The 19,608-nt window shown below is 44.4% G+C and overlaps 1 protein-coding gene across 2 annotated transcripts in view; it reads left to right on the plus strand.

The window, feature by feature from the left end:
- FRMD4A (FERM domain containing 4A) overlaps positions 1-19,608 on the plus strand; it is a 358,568-nt gene that overhangs the window by 227,416 nt on the left and 111,544 nt on the right. For both annotated transcript variants that reach the window (XM_047755369.1, XM_047755370.1), the window contains exons 6-7: positions 8,056-8,112; positions 9,062-9,084. In XM_047755369.1, the coding sequence (XP_047611325.1) occupies positions 8,056-8,112; positions 9,062-9,084 (80 nt within the window). The remainder of the gene's footprint in view (positions 1-8,055; positions 8,113-9,061; positions 9,085-19,608) is intronic.

A 19,608-nucleotide genomic window follows, 5' to 3' on the forward strand; every position in this document is an offset into this window, starting at 1 on the left:
TATTGTCTCTTTTTGGCTTTTTAGGGCTACACCCATGACATATGGAGATTCCTGGGCTAGGAGTCAAATTGGAGCTGTAGCTTCCAGCCTACACCACAGCTCACAGCAACGCCAGATCCTTATCCCACTGAGCGAGGCCAGGGATCGAACCCACACCCTTGTGGTTCCTAGTCAGATTCGTTTCCCCTGTACCACGATGGGAACTCCTATTAATTTATTTTTACTTGAAGTATAGTTGATTTACAGTGTTGCGTCAGTGTCTGCTGTGCAGCAAAGTGATTCAGTTGTACATCCATATATATTCTTTTTTATGTTCTTTTCCGAAATGTGCGTGTTTTTCAATTTTTAAAATGAAGGAATCCATGAGATTAGCGAGCTGAAGGTTGTAAGGGACATAAAAAAACTCTGAGCTCCAGCTTCCAGGGCTCCTCAGGCCTCAGAGGAGTGATTTGATACTTAACATGACCTGAGGTGGCTGAAGTGAGGGACCGGCCAGAATAACTAGCTGCGCTGTTAGGAATCTCATGTTTGAACGGAAGCGGTCGACGTCCGCTCTTTCAATACGTCCATCACATTTCAGTGGTTGATCTCAACACTTCATCTGTCTGACCACAAAAACCAAAGAAGCAGGACCCATGACCCTGTCTCAGGGTGGGCAGAGATGTGTCTCCTTAGGTTGGAGGGAACATCGGCCTGAGCATTTGTCCCTAAGTTACACATGAAGTAAGTTAAAACTGTTTACAGTCACCTTCCATTGACCTGTCACCGACCTGGGCGTATAGTCAGTGCTCAGTAAATTGTTTCCAGTTGATTCCTTTCCAATTCCAGGGAGCAAGGGTTTGCATATTTCCTGGGAAATTACCACGTTCCCGAGCCTACACATACCCACGGAGAGCAGACCGTATCATAACAAAGAAGCTTAACATTCCCCCTTTATGTGTGCTGGTGTGGGGGGGGGATCCCTGGGGGGTGGGGGTGTCCGTCCAGCCTTCCCTTCCAAGATGTTTCCATTGAACGGAGAGCTTCACATGTTATTGAAGTTCAAACAGTCACCCCTGGGCCGCATTTGCTCCTTAGGTCTAAATACCATCACTCTTGCTGAAATCGAAATCAGCAACCTTTATCCAGGGTCTTCAAAGAGATTTGCTAATGAGCAGATGATATCATCTCATCTGAAGATGAGAAAAACAAAGGCCCAGACCCAAGTCCCACAGGACAAAGGAACCGACATATCAACATTAGTCTCCGCCTTATAGAACCCCAGTCCTTACCTCCTAGACTGATGATCGCCAGCTCTGCGTGTGTGCGCACGTGACAGAGAGAGGACAGGGAGGAGGAACGAGGGGGACTTTTGCCTTCAACTCTCCAGAGGCAGACTCACTCGAACCCATCACCTGGGCTGTGCCCGTGACCTGCACAGGAGAGAGGCCTCTGCCTCGTGAAACAAGCTGTATGCAGTGGATGGTGAGAGAAATGCTCGCGCCACAAAGTGAACGAGGGCTTGCTTGACAAACATGAACCCCAGATAAACACGTGCTGCAGACGAACATGAAGTGACTTGACCGATGGAACCTGGCTGAGGGCTGAGAAAGAGGAATTGTGCAAGATCACATCAGCCTCGTCCTGTACCCTAGCCCCCATTGCCTGGGGGCACCCTCACGGAGCTGTGACAAATTGTGCAACATGGAGCAGTCACAGAGGCACAGGGGAGCTGAAGCTGGGCATCGCAACCCACTCGGATGATATACACAGTGACCGGTAAATACACGTGTAGACACACAACGCTGCCCACCTCTTTTAAAAAAATAAGACCTGGAGTTCCCTCTGTACTTCTGCAGGTTAAGAACCTGACATAGTGTCCGTGAGGATGCGGGTTCCATCCCTGGCCTCACTTAGTGGATTAAGGGCCTGGCATTGCCATGAGCTGTGGCATAAGTCACAGATGCAGCTCAGATCTGGCATTGCTGTGGCTGTGGTGTAGGCTGGCAGCTACAGCTTCAATTTGACCCCTGGCCTGGGAACTTCTGTATGCTACAGCTGTAGCCCTAAAAAGCAAGTATATATAATTAATTATATATAAATTAATTGTATGATTATAAAATAATTCTATATAAATTAATTGTATGATTATAAAATAATTATATAAATTAATTGTATGATTATAAAATAATTATATATAAATTAATTGCATGATTACAAAATAATTATATATAAATTAATTGTATAATTATAAAAATAAATTTAAAAATAAGAAACAGACTGTAAAAAGGATGGCCAGAAACCATCATCTTCCGACGTGCCGTGCGCGAAGAGGAAGATGGTTAGGTGGGTGGTGATTTCTTAGGAAAACCTTTGGGCAGCCCTGCAGGCCACTCTCCTTGAACTTTGCAAAGGTCATTTTCCCTGATGTCTTCTCAATTTACCACGTGGTGGTGCATCATCTTTTCTGTTCTAATGCTCTCATTAATCTCCCGTGAAAGCTGGAATCTCGCTTACCCCTGACCGTGGAGGAATGTTTTGCATTAAGAGTCCGGCTTGAGGCCGAGGACCATCCCCAGGGCCCTGGAAGCAGGAAGTATGACGTGCCCCCCACCCCCCATCCCCTGGCCCCCGTTCTCAGGACTTTTGGAGAATGTCCCTAACACCTGCCGCTTGGGCTTCTCCTGGGGCTCTTTCGTTGACGCACTTGGAGCCCCTCAAAATGGAAATCTTCCCGAGAATATTGTTAACCATGTCGCTGCTGATCAATGACCTCAGCCTTCTTCCTTCGGCACCTTGATTACCTGGGATAAAACCTGCCAAGGCGAGGAAGTGGCGCCATGTCTGAACACACATGCGCGCGCTGCAGGCTGCCACGTTTTGTCTCTCCAGACCGTGTTGCCCAAGATCAGAGAAAGCAGGACGTGTTATGCAGGAGTAAGCACAGCAGACGGACGCGTTCACTCTGTGACATCACTTTCCCTTCTGTCAGCGACGCCCCGCCCCCCCCCCCCCCCCCCCCCCCCCCGCCCCCCCGGTACCAATAGGTCTCAAGATAAAATGATATCATGCAAAATAATTCCACGCCCACCAGACCACCGTGATGCCCTGGAAAGACTCCGGCTCAGCAAACGACCCGCTGACACCCCTCTTCAAATGGCTCTCAGAGTCCTGGGGACACAGAGGACAGTGACACTTCCAGCCCATGGGTGGTGCCAGATGGGAAACTTCCACTTCCTTGAAGGGCCTTCTGGTCCCCATCCTTCCCCCATTTCATCCTCGGTCAAGGGGAAACCCAGCCCCCCAGGAAATGCATGGGAGTTCCACATACACACTATGTGGCCTTGTGCCGCTCATTTGCTCTGCTGGAGCAGAAACACTTGAAAGAAGCTCCGCCTCTGGGTTCGAGAGAAGCCAGCTGGGGGAAAGACGGAGATATCTTTGGAATGTTCTGTGGCAGGTGGATTCTGGAAACATCCATTCACTCCTCTACGTGGGGTGCTCAGGACTCCGGGCTTGGGGTGCAGCAGGAGGTGTGTGGCATGGACAGGGCATCTAGAGCTCCATCCCATTGCAGGGGAAATTTAAAGATACAATTACCTGGGAGGGCCAGGTATAAATGGGGGAAGGTATTGTAAGCAGGAGGCATCAGGGAGCCAGGCAGAGACTGCGAGGTAGGGAAGTCTGTTCTTCACCATTAGCAGGATCTCTTCCTCCCTGTCTCCATTCCAAGATTGGTTCTTATAAACACCATTTAGGAGTTCCCGTCGTGGCGCAGTGGTTAACGAATCCGACTAGGAACCATGAGGTTGCGGGTTCGGTCCCTGTCCTTGCTCAGTGGGTTGACGATCCGGCGTTGCCGTGAGCTGTGGTGTAGGTTGCAGACGTGGCTCGGATTCCCGCGTTGCTGTGGCTCTGGCGTAGGCCAGTGGCTACAGCTCCGATTCAACCCCTAGCCTGGGAACCTCCATATGCCGCAGGAGCGGCCCAAGAAATAGCAAAAAGACAAAAAAAAATAAAATAAAAATAAAAAAAATAAACACCATTTAGAGCTCTGACCTGAATCCTCTGAGGACAGACAATCAAACAATGCAGCAATTCTTTTTTTTTTTTTTTTTTTTACAGCTGCACTTATGACATATGGAAGTTCCCAGGCTGGGGGTTGAATTGGAGCTGCAGCTGCCAGCCTGTGCCACAACCATAGCAACACCGGATCCTTAACCCTCTGAACCACAACAGGAACTCCGATTCTTGAAGTCAATAAATGTTAAATAGAAACAGTAAGAAGTCATCCTGCACCCTCTTTCCCATCAGATTTTGCAAGAGTGATAAAGTCTGGGCCGCCTCCTTCTTCACTGTTTCCCTCTTACTGGCCACGTTCTGACTCTTAGTGGTTTTAACATCCTCTCTGGGAGATGGTCAAGGTCAGAGAAGGTTGAAAACTCACCCCAGTTAGAGGTGCTAGTTCCCACTTACCCAGAGGACAAATATGGTGCAATAGAACTTGGATACATCAAGTTCAATGTGTAATTGAGCATTTTCTGTAGCTTAACTTTGAACAGTGGTACATTGCAGCTAATGTTGGCCCCGTGATCAGTGTGCAGCAGTCGCCCCTGGAACTGCAGAGTGGGCTGTGCAAAATCAGGTTAAGTAGAGAAAGACTGCCCTCTGCCTTCCCCACCCCTGCCCTCTCCCCCCAAAGATGTTTCCATTTAGCAGATGAGTCAAATATTGAACTGAAAACGATGCTCACACTTAACAGGGTTATTCGTGATGTTTGGTTTTGAGTTGCCCCTTCAATGCCTGGCCTAGGAAGTTAACTATTAGCCCAGCGTTGACCATTGCCTGCAAGGCTGGTGTAAATGTTTAACAGAGAGCGCACATACCGACATGCTGGCGGGTACAGCCCAGCCACTTTAGGAAGTTGCTCAGTGGGAATGGAAAGGCACAGAGTGCGAGTAGAAATGATCCATTGTGAAAACCGTGGACATGTTTCTGTTCAGTCATTTGTGCACCGTTAAATGATTTATGTCCTGATGGGACTTGGTCATCCCAGGACTGTCATTCCAGACATTCCTGCACATCCCAGCCCTGACAGTCTGTACCAGTTACAGCGACCATAAACCTCCTTAAGCTGGGGAAGCATAAAGAATTATTGTCCTCGGAGTTCCCGTCGTGGCACAGCGGAAACAATTCCAACTAGGAACCGTGAGGTTGCGGGTTCAGTCCCCAGCCTCGCTCAATGGGTTACAGATCCGGTGTTGCCGTGAGCTGTGGTGCAGGTCGCAGACTCGGCTTGGATCCCACGTTGCTGTGGCTCTGGCGTAGGTGGCAGCTACAGCTCTGATTCGACCCCTAGCCTGGGAACCTCCATATGCTGTGAGTGTGGCCCTAAAAAGACAAAAGGCAAAAAAAAAAGTATTGTCCTCGGTTCTTCCCGGTCTCTCGTTAGTTCTCCTAGCCCACACTCCAGGATGGTTGGGTGGCAGACATTTTTATCCATCTTTGAAGTTCCTAAGCCCAAAAGAGCCTGCGAGCTATCTTTCCCTCGAAAGATACAGGCTGGCTTCAATGCATTGTTTGAAATTACAGGGGTCAGTTCTGGACCCCACAAACATAATTAGAAAATCCATGGATCAGAGTTTGGTTTATAATTCAAAGAAAAGTGACTCTCCTCTTAGCTACCGGTGATGCTAGATGTGGTTCTGAGGTGACCGTAGCCAAGACTCAGTCCTGCTTGACTCTGGGGAGCGGGTCTCCTGCAGAAGGTCAGATGCTCAACAAGAAGTTGGGAGGGTTTCCAGCCCCATCACAGCTACTTGAACCTTGTGACTTGGGGGAGTTCTTGGATGGTTTTTCAGTTTCTGTTCTGTGCCACCTGGGATCTGCATCGGTCCTAGCTTTCATTTTCTTTTTTTGCTTTTTAGGGCCACATCTGCAGAATGTGGAAGTTCCCAGGCTAGGGGTCGAATCAGAGCTGCAGCTGCTGGCCTACACCACAGCCACAGCAACGCCACATCCAAGCCTTGTCTGTGATCTATGTTGCAGCTCGCAGCAATGCTGGATCCTTAACTGACTGAACGAGGCCAGGGATCAAACCCGCACCCTTGTGGACACTATGTCAGGTTCTTAACCTGCTGAGCCACAGTGGGAACTCCTTTAGCTTTCACTGTCTATACTCTAGTTACTCTCTATAGGATCTGATACTATTAAGGAGAGACAAGAAAGGTGGACATTTTGACTTGACCTTGACAACAATGGTACGTTGTCAGCTTAGTTATTATCTTTGCATGCTGGTGGACTTCAGGTTTCCCTCTGTCTTTTAGATCTGAGCTGTATATAAAATACAGAGTCGTGCACTTAAAATTTTTTTAGGAGGGTAGATCTCATATTACACGTTGCTACCTCTCCTCCCTCCTCCAAAAAAAAAACCATACAAAGGGACACAAGGAAGCTTTTGCAGGTGATGGATGTTTATTACCTCAAGCATGGTGATGGCATCACAGGTGTTTGCCTGTCAAAACTCATCAAATTGTGTGTATTAAATATGCAGTTTATTTCATTAGAGTTGAGTTGATGTGCAGTGTTGTGTCAGTTTCTGCTGTACAGCATAGTGACCCCGTCATACACACATATATATTCTATTTCTCATATTATTTTCCATCATGTTCTATCCCAGGAGACCGAGTATAGTTCCCTGTGCTGTACAGTAGGACCTCAATTGCTGATCCATTCTAAGTGTGATAGTTTGCATCTACTAACCCCAAACTCCCCGTCCATCCCACTCCCTCCCTCTCTCCTTTGGCAAACACAAGTCGGTTCTCTACGTCTGTGAGTCTGTTTCTGTCACAAGTCGGTTCTCTACGTCTGTGAGTCTGTTTCTGTTTTGTAGATAGGTTCATTTGTGCCATTAAATGTGCTGTTTCTTTCTGTATCTGTTACACTTCAGTCAAGCTGTTACATAAAAAGCAGAGTTCCTGTCATGGCTCAGAGGAAATGAATCTGACTAGGATCCATGAGGACGCAGGTTCGATCCCTGGCCTCCCTCAGTGGGTTAAGGATCCGGCATTGCCATGAGTATGTAATGTAGGTCACAGACAGGGCTCGAATCTGGCGTTGCTGTGTAGCTGTGGTATAGGCCAGCAGCTGTAGCTCTGATTAGGCCCCTAGCCTGGGAACCTCCATATGCTGTGGGTGCGGCCCTTAAAAGCAAAAAAGGAAAAAAGATCCTCAATCAGTGCTGACTAATAGAACCTTCTACAAGGATTGACATGCTCTGACACGATGGTAACCAACAGCTATCTTGAAGTATTAAGTACATGAAAGAAAGAAATGTGGCTGGTGCAACTGGAAAACTCTGCTTTTCATTTTGTTTAATTTAATATTTACTTATTTATTTATTTTTGTCTTTTCCAGGGCCGCTCCCACAGCATATGGAGGTTCCCAGGCTAAGGGTCGAATTGGAGCTGTAGCCACTGGCCTACACCAGAACCACAGCAACTCAGGATCCAAGCCGGGTCTGCAACCTACACCACAGCTCACGGCAACGCCGGATCGTTAACCCACTGAGTGAGGCCAGGGATCAAGCCCGCAACCTCCTGGTTCCTAGTCGGAGTTGTTAACCACTGAGTCACAACAGGAACTCCTTATTTAATTTTAATCTAAAGAGTCACAATCTCATTATAGCCTTTTCTTCAACAAAGCCTTACTCCTGGCTCTGAAGTCAAGTTTACAAAGAAAAGGCAGTTGGTTATTAAGTAACCTTACTCCGTCCATGAAGCAGATTAACAGACTGGTGAAAGGCTGGGGACGTTCTTTGATTTCTCATGAAGAGTTAAAGATGATGCCCTTGAGTGATCGTGTAGACCCAAGACCACTGGGCCCATTCTGGCTAAGAGCTGTAAAAAGGACAGCAGGGAGCAGTTGTGTCCACGTAATTCAGTGACGATCTCCTTAGAATACTGAGATTCTGGGGAACACCTCAGAAAAGGAAGGCCATCCTCTTTGGGGCCAGAGATCATCAAGAAATTGTCATTCGGGTACCAAACTTACCTTCCTTGTTGGTTTGCCTTTCAGGAGCTGATTGATGTTGACAGCGAAGTGGTGTTTGAATTAGCCTCCTATATTTTACAGGTAAGTTGTCTCCCCGGACAAAGATGTGAATATGCCAGGGCCATGCACCGGGGGAAAAAAAAGAGGCCTAGGGCTTGTCCATGGCCATTGCTATATCCACTGGCTCTTTATTCCTTAATTATTTTTATCCACAAGCCAGGAAAGAGCTGCTGGGCAAACTCTACCGTGGCTGTTCACAGGGTCTTTTCTATTCTCTCTGTTCTTCTCCAGAATTTTAAAACAGCATTTCTCTGCAAAGGAAAACTGTGTGTATAATCTGAAGTTGAGGGAAACGGAGATCATTCATTGATCCCCTTTCTCCAGGTCCCTGGAGAAAGCCAAGTAAAAAGCAGGAATTCATTGCCAGGAGCATCACAGTCACGAAAGAGGAGGGAAAAAAAAGACCTTTAGCTTATGCAGAAAGAGGTATTACTGAATATTAGCAACGAGGGCAAGATTAGAACCGCTGGCAGGATAAATTGAAATGATATCATTTGTTTATTCCTTCAGTAAAGATTTATTGAACAACGACTATGTTCCCGGCATTATGTTAGAATCATTACAGGTTCCATGGTCCCTGCCTCTGAAAGTCTTTAGTCTCCTCAGGAAATAGCCCACAATGCAAGACAAAACAAGTGAAAGTAACACAAGACAGAGACACCCAGACAGCGCTACCTCATCATCTTTAAACTGCAAAAAGTTAGACCAGGGTTTAGAAGTGGAAGCGTTCCTCTTGTCTTTATGGAATGACTTTCTTTGTATATAACTTGCTAACGTTTACGCGTCTCATATTCCAGTGGTAAATACCCATGTCCTTCCTTGATTTTATTCCTGTAGCAGGTAGGACAAAAGAGCAGTCTGTCACTTGGGCTGATTCAGTGGAGGGGTGGGCGGGACTGCACATTGTATTTTGAAGACTGTAACGTGGCATCACAATGTTTCCCTGATGTTGACTTTTCTTCTTCCGCAGGAGGCAAAGGGAGATTTTTCTAGGTGAGTTTACAAAACTTTTTGGCTTAAAAATGTATTCTGTTGCATCTCTCTTAAAAGAAACTATTCTGTCCATTCTTCATAAGAGGACCGTTTAGTAAAATTGTATATTAATAATGAAATCCAATTCCCAATTTACCAATGGACACATCAGCAGTTCCCTTGTGGCACGGCAGGTTAAGGATCCGGCATTGCCATAGCTGTGACGCAGGTTCAGTCTCTGGCCCGGGAACTTCCACATGCCTCGGGCTCGGCCAAAAAAAGAGAAACAACAAAAGAAAGAAATAGGTACATCTGGCAGAGAAAACATGGTAATAGCAGGAGGATTTCTGCACCAAATGAAAAGCCTGGATGTTACTAACAGGCCAGGACTAGAACCTACTCTCACATGTGGTCCTTGTACTGAGGTCCGTCCAGGTGCCCGGGCATCTTGGTGGAACCTTGAATCATCTTGATGGTATGAAGTTGACTAGAGATAATTCCGTGGACATGGACGTCTTTTTTTTTCTCCTGTTTTGTCCCCAACCCATAAGGGACAAAATGCTGGCTCATAGGAAGGTGTCTTTCATGAAAGTGTTATATATACCCCACTTCTATTTTTCCCACCTTGTCTGGATATTACATTAGGAGAGAATATAAACAGACTTAACCGCCAGGAAGACGGTACACCACTCGAATGACCCTGGAGACCTCAAACTTCAATCTCATCCTTCTTTTCATTAAGCACAGCCTGTTGACCAGTGGGGCTGAATTTGCAGTCTCTCCTGGTTAGTCCTGGAGACATTACAGAGCCGGGGATTATAACCATCCACCAACAGGACCATCTGCTCCAAGGCAGACGTCACTCCCAGGTTCTGTTTCATTGGACTCCCCTGAGGGGGGGGTCCAGGAGAGCCCATTCTTTAGAATCGAGGTCTAGAGACATGTCCAAGAAAACACCCTCAGGGTGTAGGATCCCTGGCCCATTGATAGGAAATTAGCTAAATTGGCACGAAGAAAAGACACAGGTTGTACCTGTGCTCCATGAAGGAACCTGGGTGTTTTCTCCCATCTTTGGGGATCTGATCAGTCCACGCAGCCTGAACTGTTTCACTCACCCCTCTGCCTCTACTGGTCCAGCTTTGTCAAGTCCATGCTGACTGGTTTTTCATGTCTTAGTGGCCCTCTCTCTGCTCCTTGCAAATTTCTGAGCAAAAGCAAAAAAAATTCTTCTACCATCTAAAACAAAGGTCAGCAAACATTTTCTGGAAAGGGCCAGACAGTCAATACTTAGGTTTTGCAGGCTACTCTGTCTCTGTTGCGTCCCTCACCTCTTCCTTTCTAAGTATAAGAGCAGCTGGAGACAGTAGGTGAGCAGATGTGTTGTCAGCGTTCCAATAAAACTTTATTTGTAGACTTGGAAATCTGAATTTCATAGACATTTTCATGGACCACAAAATAGTCTTTTGATTTTTTTTTCCCAACCCTTTAGGATTTGTTTCTTACGTTTTTTTTTCCCCCAACCCTTTAGGATTTGTTTCTTACATTTTTTTTCCCCAACCATTCTTAGCTCACAGGCCACAGAAAAAAAACAAGCCAAGGGCTGGATATGGTGGGCTAACCCCTGATTTTAAAATATAGTCTCTCCAGCTCAGTATGGTTATTTGCATAAAGTGACCTCCACGACCCTTTTATTTTGGTTTCCCAAGTTCTTGCTGTGAAACAGAGACAATCCATTTTTTTTTGGGGGGGGGGGGGACACGAAGGTTTATTTATAGCCTTAGCAGGAGACCTTGTACATTGTAGGTGGCCAACAACTGTTGACCAAATGGACTGAGTGAAGGGTTTTCAGGATCTAGAAATGATACTTTGTTCTGGTTTTCTTTGTTAGTTCTTCATGTCCTTCCTTTGGTATGGGAATCTGGGGCTTTTGCTAAGTGCAGGTTCATACCTACTTGTAAAGATCTCTATAGAGGTCCATGAACAATGGTTGACCAACCACAGATCCAGTGGATTCCTTCGTCTGGTCTACTTTGAAGATATTTTCTCTCCCCCACCCCTGCCCCCTTTTCTTTTGCCAGCTCTGAACCCTGCTGTTCATATTATTTATTGTTGAGAGTGACGGGACAGGATGGAATGTGAGCTGGGAGCAGCGTCATCTGGCCCCAGCAGATCATGAGAACGGGGGGCCACGGGCATGGACAGTTGGGGGTGGGGGGGAGGGCAGGCCTGGCCTGCAGTTCTTCACGGCCCCCTAACGAGCTTGTGGAATGCCAGCTTGTTGGCTCTAGAGAAACAAAGGATCCTGGTTTGGGTCCATTTGTCAAAGTGTTCCCTCGCGGTCTTGTCTGTAGCAGCAGCTGTCGGGGGGTAAAAAATAGCTGGCAGGGGAAGAGAGAGGTCAGATACCTTATCCAAAAGGTCAGTTTACCTCCCAGCGTCCAAATCACGTCACGGAAGATGGGATTCCCTGATAAACATCCATTCTCTGTACCAGCCCAGGGTCAGTGTGCTTGAGCGGGCAGAAGTTCGGGGATAAGAGCAAGGATCCTAAATTCCTTGAGGATGCCTCTTCCCTCCACATCTGGGAGAATCCCCATACCATTGACGTTGACCGCATTTGGTTTGGTGGCTGAACATCAAGCCTTTGAGACGTCCCGTTCTCGCAATTTAGTATCAGAGAAAGTTCATTTTGCGCTGTTAATGGTTAATGCCCAACACTACAGCCCTGAGTTGTATTGAACTGAATGGCTTTGACCTCTGTGCACACCCTGCAAAAAGAATACATTTTCCTGAACAGCGTTGATAACGTGTCAGCTTAGAACACAGAGAGCCCTTGGGAAGCCTTTTATATTATATTCCGCATAGTCCAGGACTTAATTCTGAGATTTCTAGAATTGAGAGCTTCAGATAAGCTTTTAAACTAATGGTCGCCTACAAAAGGCAAAGAAAATCTTGCCTAGCCTGAGGCTCCTGTATCTCTGCCTTCCTAAGAGGCTGCTTTGCCCAGGTTGCTCTTATCCTGTATGTTCACGTTTCAGTGAACATGTACAGATTACATTTATGTGGAATGAGTATTACAAACCTACAGAGTACAGGAGCAGGTTCCATAATGTGCAAGAGGAGAAGGATTCTTTTTTACAAAAGAGAGAAGTCGGAAGGGCCGATATATTTTAATAGAAAGAGAACTAAGTACGGTCATCCCCACTCTTGCTGATGAAACTCACATGCTGTTCTATTTCTCCTTTTGGACTGTTTTTTGCACGCAGACCCCTGAAGGCTTATTCTTACATAACCCCCTTTCCTTGCCAGTTAGTAGAAAAACTCACTTCCTTGTCTTATTGCACTTGACAATGAAATCGTGGATCCAGTGTTGCTGAAAGAAAATGAGTGAGGTATAGATAGATAAGGGAGTATTGTCCTTGTAGGAAGAAATAGATGTCACCCGTCTTCATATTCTAGCATATGGTGCACAAATTTGTAAGATACCGTTAAAGGTTGAGGAAATAGTCTTATCTAAAAATAATATTTTCTCCCTTGCGTTATTTTCCTTAGTATAGCATGTGGTCATCGTATTTCATTTCCTGGTACATTGAGGGGGGTATGTGTGAGTGTGTCTGTGTGTATAGATATATATGAATATATTTATAGATAGATAGAGGTATATAAAATGCCCATCAATAGTCAGGAAATCAGTAGAGTTGGCGTTTCTGTTAAGAAACAGTTGAATAGCCTGAGAACTGTTCTTCATGGCAGCTCCAGAGGCAAATATTAGCTTGAGAAGGGCCAGCACAGTTTTAAAAACAAGTTCTCCTTTGATAATCACTCTGAGCATTAATCAACTAACACGTCTTCTCAGATTTTATACATACTTTATTCACACAAACTCTGCAGTGACTTAAGTCGGAGCTCTGATTTTTTCTTAATTTTTTTTTTTTTTGAAAAACAGTGGGTTGCTATAGAAAAATAATATTCTCGTCTTTAAAAAGATCAATACAGGGAACACCTCGTTTAGTCAATGGAATGGGACATTCAGGAGTTCCCGCTGTGGCTCAACAGGATTGTGTCTCTGCCACAGCAGGGATGCGGGTTCAATCCCCAGCCCAACACAGTGGGTTAAGGATCCAGCGTTTCGAAAGCTATGTCATAGGTCACAGCTGTGGCTTGGATTCGATCCCTGGCCTGGGAACTTCCATATTCTGCAGGGTGGCCAAAAAAAGACCAACAAACAAACAAACAAAAAAGGACATTTAAATCGTATAGTTACTTTCGAATTTAATAGAAGACTTATGGCTATGCTAAACTAAGCAAGGTATTACTTAAACTCGATTTTTTGCTTTTTCCCCTCAAAAGGACCTTAACTGAAATCCGTAGTGGTTAATCTCCATATTCAGATTCTAAGAATTGTCTGACTTTCTGTCAACCTTTCTGAAAGTGGGCCACCAAAAAAAGAAGGAAAAAATCATTTTAAGCAACATTTTACCAAATCAGTGAATGGATTAAAAATACTTAATGCTGAAGCACATAAATTCCCAAATCACACCTCCTTTGATATCAAGAGTCATCCATACATTAACAGAGACTAGTTAAAAAAAAAAAACCTCTGGGAGTTCCCGCTCAGTGGTTAACGAACCTGACTAGTACCCATGAGGACTCGGGTTTGATGCCTGGCCTCGCTCAGTGGGTTAAGGGTCCGGCGTTGCTGTGAGCTGTGGTGTAGGTTGGCAGCTACAGCTGTGATTCGACCCCTAGCCTGGGAACCTCCATATGCTGCTGGTGGGGACCTAAAAAGATAAAAGACCAAAAAAAAAAGAAAAAAGTTTGTTACGCAGAATTTTTTGCTAACAGGATTTACTGAAACCGGATTGGTATCGCTCAGTTACTCTGGATCGTCTGTTGGTCTTTGTTACCGAGAACCAGGTGTACTGATGCTGATCATTAAAGCAGGGTTCTGCTGACATGAGAGTTATTAGGACCAGGAAGCAAACAGCACCTAGAAAAGGCAGCCTATTAACGAGGTCCCATGTGAAGCGCTGTGACTCGCATTTTGTTTATGTGTTAGGCAGAGCTTGTCCTGTGTTTTGGAGGTGATGGAAGGCAGCCCCTTATCTGCAGGCTTTCTCTGCCAAATCCACACGGCCACCAAAGGAAAAGAAGCGAAGCTGTGATTGAATAATGAGGGGGTCAGTCTGTGTGACATTTGTAGAAAGTCAAAGGCTGGTCCCAAGTGAGAGAATATCCGTTATCAGAGTTCCGTGGTCGGTAAGAGGCTGACTGTGACCCTAATATATCAGCCTGTAGGCTTCTAATTCTACTTCTTAAAAATAATAATAATAGTAATAATAATAATGCTTTTAGAAATAGAGCAACACTTTACTCCAGTAATAGGAACTAATAGCAGTCCTTCCTTAGAAAAGGAAATTGATATTTATCTACATCTTAGGAGAAGAACTGCAGTTTTTATTTGTCCTGAAGAAAAATTGCATAGACTGCCTGGTTTGGGGTTTCTAAAAAAAGCAGTTAGAAGCCAAAACAAAAGGAAAGATCTTTTAATATTTTAACCATGGGACCATGTGTGTTTACTTGTCTAGAAAGAGAAAAGGAAATTTCTGTGCAAAAAGAAAAGTACCCTCTTGAGTTTTGTTGTTTTTGTTGTTCTCTTTGTGAAATCTGTTCTGCCTTTTTGAAGAGCATTAGTGAATCAGTGTAAATGAAATTTGGCTCAGTGGCATCTGAAAATTCCACCTTTGTAGGGTTTTTGTGTTGTGGGGTTTTGGTGTTTTGGCTTTTTTTTTTTTTTTTTTTTTTTCTTAGCTGTCAGACTTGATGATGCCTTTTAGGCAGTCATCAGAGGAAGAATTTTAGAAGATCAACAGGAAAAGCACACAAAGGGCTGATTTTCTTCTAAAAGACTTTTTTAGTAACATAAACATTTGTGTAGATCGCTATCTTTAAAAAGATGACAACATTATTTTCTTGCCCAGCTGAGAGACGGTATTGAAAGTTGATTCATCTCAGGCAACAATCTATAAAATCACATTTTAGAGTCTACTTAGTATCATTGCTTTGCACTTACATAAGTGGTTTTACTACTGCAAGGCAAAAAGCAAGCTCGGTTTTAAATCAGTATTAGAGCATTTGATCTAATGGGGTCTGTTTTCCCACAATGTTTTAATTGGCCTCTTGAAAGAAAGCAGCTGGTGTGATCATACAGTAAGAGAAGTAGATTTGCCGAGACTTTTAGATAATTAGTAAAAAAAAAAAAAAAATCTCAGACAGCTGCGTTTGGAATAGTCAACATGTGGAATACAACTTATGTAACCTCATAGTATCTTTAATACCCAAACTTGTGAATTTCCCTATTGAAAAATTCCTAGGGAAAAAAAAAAGGCATCTGTTAAGCTTGAAGTACATCTGTCGGCCCAAAGAAGAGTTTTTGTGGGAAGCATTTAAATTTATATAATTCTCATATATTATTTTATCAAAAAAAAAAAAGAGAGAAATGGGTAGATGTAATTTTTCCCATGACTTATGAAGGACTTTGAGGGAGAAGCAGCTGGAGTCTTTCACACCAGCAGGACCTTTTGAAAGGAACAGAATCTGTGAAATTTTGAAACAAAATGTTCAAGTGGAAAAGTTATTACAGAAAGCTTTGTTTTGTGCACAAAAGTCCATTTTACTGGGCTCTTCAAGGGTGTAATTCACACTTTCCAAGCGTAGAAAAGTGTTCAGATAGGACATTTTGCAAGGTGATACTCTTCAGATCCCATGGGAATTGTTTAGCTATAAAGTGATGGAGGAAATTTTGTACTATGACAGCCGATTTCTTTTGCTAAGCGTTTCTTTAACATCAGTATCATATTTTGGGTCGATCTTGGTAATAGCAAAAAGGTTCACGGCTATAACATTCTGTCAGTTCAGAATTAAGATTCTGACTCAAAAGGATAATGTTGCACAAAATTAATAGGTTGCTTCATCTTGTGGTCTTTGAGTAAAATTATTGTCTCACATTGTAGACTATGAAAAAATTTTGGGGGTGGACACCGGTGCCCCTGGTATGTGGATGTTCCTGGGCCCGGGATTGAACCTGTGCCATCGCAGTGACCTGAGCCGCTGCAAGGATAACACTGGATCCTTAATCCACTACACCACAAGAGAACGTAAATTTTTTTTTTAATTTGTTTTGAATGTTACCAGTTTACAACTATGTTAGAAACTCAGAGTTGCCATTGTGGCTCAGTGGGTTAAGGACCTGATGTTTTCTCTGTGAGGACGTGGGTTTGATCCCCGGCCTCCCTTACTGGGTTTAGGATCCAGTGTTGCCGCAAGCTATGATGTAGGTCACAGATGTGGCTCTGATTTGACCCTTAGCCTGGGGACTCCCATATGCCGCAGGGTCGCTATAAAAATAAAAAAATAAATTTTAAAAATTAAAAACAAGTTCACGGAATATTTCCTGTCATCCTAGAAAAACAAACTCACTAATCAAGAAAGAAATCTTTACTTAGATAAATGAGCCATTAGCATTGGAAATAAAGGCACATAATTCATAACTGCTAGTAGTTTTGCCCCTCCGTACAGGTGGCAAATTAGTGTGGTTTATTGATCCATGATACAAGTCCAGGAGCCAGAATCCTATGCTGGGACCCCAGGTGCTTCCCTGGGGTCTTCAGAGGGTCACACAATGACAGAAGCCACACCAGCATCATCCCAGCCACGAGCTCTGTGAGCCTCCTGACAGCCTTGAAAGAGAGGCTGTGATAGGAGGAGATAGTGTCCTCATTTTCATTGCTATAACCTGAACTTTAACTTGGGTTCCCTCCACTACCGCCTAAAAAAAAAAAAAAAAAAAAAGAGGGGAAAGGGAAGAGAGGTGTTTTCCTGTGTGGTTATTAAAAATAGGAGAGAAGGAGTTCCCTTGTGGCACTGTGGACTAAGGATCCAGCATTGTCACTTGCAGTGGCTCATGTCGCTGCTGTGGTGCTGGTTCAATCACTGGCCCAGGAACTTCCATAGGCCATGGATGTGGCAAAAAAAAAAAAAAAAATCAGCAAAAAAGAGAAGATCTACAGCTCCCCTTGCCCACGTCTTAGAGTTTTCTAGCTGTATCGTACCATTGAATAATACGCATTCACGGTGCACCTCTAAAACTTTGGGGTCCCTGCATTTCCAAATGTTGTCGGTTTTAGATGGTTAATTCAAGGTATCCCGTAACAGACACAGCAACCTGTAGGGTGAACAGCACCCAGAATCTAATCGTTTCCAATTTCTGCACCAGAATGTGGATATTCACACCAGGTGGGAGAGAGACGGAAAGGCCAAATACTGGGTTTACCACTGAGTTGGTTCGAAGACTTTATTTCCTTTTTTTTTTTTCCCCTTTGTTTTTAAAAAGGGCTGCACCTGTGGCATATGGAAATTCCAGGCTAGGGGGCCAATCGGAGCTGTAGCCGCCAGCCTTGGCCAGAGCCACAGCAACGCGCGGGATCCGAGCCTCTTCTGCGACCTACACCACAGCTCGCAGCAACGACAGATCCTCAACCCACTGAGTGAAGCCAGGGATCCGTCCTCATGGATACTAGTCGGTTTCATTACCGCTGAGCCGCAACGGGAACTCCATAAAACTATTTCTTGGAGATTTTTGGCTTGTGCAGCTGTGGATAAGGAGGACCCGTAAAACTCTTCTTTGACTCATCCAGTCCCCTGAGAACTTGACCTTCATGATACACTCAGGAAATACGCCAGCGTTAGTAGGATGCTGGCATCACATTACCATGTCTGAGTTTTGTATTGGTCCCTTCTGTGACAGGAGTATCACATTCTGGCTTTTGTGCTGTATTGTTTTAGGAGCAAGGCACCTTAAAAACGTGGGTTTCAGGAATATTTTTCCACACAAAGCCCATTCTAGGGCTCAGGTTTGTCTTACAAATTATGGACATCTTGTTTGACCCAAAGGGGATCTTCTGAAAAAAGCATTTCTTCATTTTTTAAAGGAAAACCAGCACCTTGTGGATTTTTGCTAATCCTTTTGTCAAATTTAATTTTTGCTTTATTCACTTTATAGTGCCTTGGTTAAATTCGTCATTGCTGTTTTTTGTGGCAAATTCCCCATTTGACCTATTGCTAAGGAATCTTGGTTTTCCACAGTATAGATCTGTCAAAATTCCCATATTTTATGAGCAGTGTAGGCAGTAAAAGTGAGGCCCGTCATCTCAAAAAATAAAAATAAAACAAAAAGCAAAAACCTAAGTCAAAGGCCAACCAGCATTAAGAGACTATTTTTTTATTTTGCTGGCAACATTAGTAACTACCTAAAAGTTTTGAATAAAATCTGGTTAATATTAAAAGTAAAACTTCAGTTTTATTCTCAATTTAGCAAATGATTTTCATAGAGACTTTTTTTTTCTTTTTCCATAAATGGAACACGAGGAGTTCCCGCTATGGCACAGTACATTAAGAATCTGACTGCAGTGGCTCAGGTCACCACGGAGGCCTGGCGCAGTAGATTAAAGGATCTGGTGTTGTTGCAGCTGCAGTGTAGATTGCAGCAGCGGCTCAGATTCAATCCTGACCCAGGAATTTCCAACTACTGTGGGTACAGCCATTGAAGAAGAAGAAGAAAAAAAAATGGAATATGACAGCTGCTTGAAACAATGAACTGTGTTAGGGTGTTTTTTAAGTGGGCATTTATCAGATGCCGTGAACTCTGGGGGAATGTCCAGTGAAAGATCTTGAGAGAGGAAGCTGGGAACTTCTAGCACATTCTTTAGGTTTCAGTTTCCCACCTCTCGGGAGATTGAGTGACCAGGTCTCCCATTAAGGCAGCTTCGTGATTTGCAGGAGGAGTAAAGCCAGATCATCGGACAGGCTGGCCCCTTCTAAGTTATAACAGATGTTTATGGACAGCGGCAAGGCAAATAGGATATTTCTGCATAGTTGTCCTGTGGGAAGTTTGAGAGCCACGGATCCCTTCCAGAATGTAATGGATTTGGACAGGCTTCACGCCTTTGTGATTGCTTGTTGTATTTGTCGGTGTCCCCTTGCCCTGGAGGAGTGCTCCGTCAGACCTAGGACTGTCACCAAGGACGTTTGTTTGCCAACAAACATGTATTTAGTGGGTAAGACAATCCTTTCTTTCCCCTTTCAGTTCCTTCCTTCCCCAAACATACTTTGTGTGTGATGAGTGGGAATAAACCCCAACTCGGGCTTTAGCTGAATCGCCTTTCTTGCCTTCGCAACCTGTAAAAGTTCAACTCAGAGAAGTACCTTTTGATATGGAAGGTGCCACCGATGAGTCAGGAAACCCAGTCCCTGTTCTCATAAACAGGGGAGATAAGATCCAGAAACTCACCACTGTAGGCCTCCTGGGTGTTTGAGGACCTGAGTATTTCTGTAAACTATGCCTTAAGAGCCTGAGAATAAAAATTCCAAACTCTGCTTCGGCATTGAATTTTCCTAAACACAAAGAGGCTTCCTGTTTAAAAAGCTCCAGTGGCTGACCATTGCCTCCTGGCTAAACTTGAACTCCGCTGGCCTGGCATGGAAGGT

Source organism: Phacochoerus africanus, chromosome 12 (assembly GCF_016906955.1).
Source record: "Phacochoerus africanus isolate WHEZ1 chromosome 12, ROS_Pafr_v1, whole genome shotgun sequence".
NCBI classification, from domain to species: domain Eukaryota; kingdom Metazoa; phylum Chordata; class Mammalia; order Artiodactyla; family Suidae; genus Phacochoerus; species Phacochoerus africanus.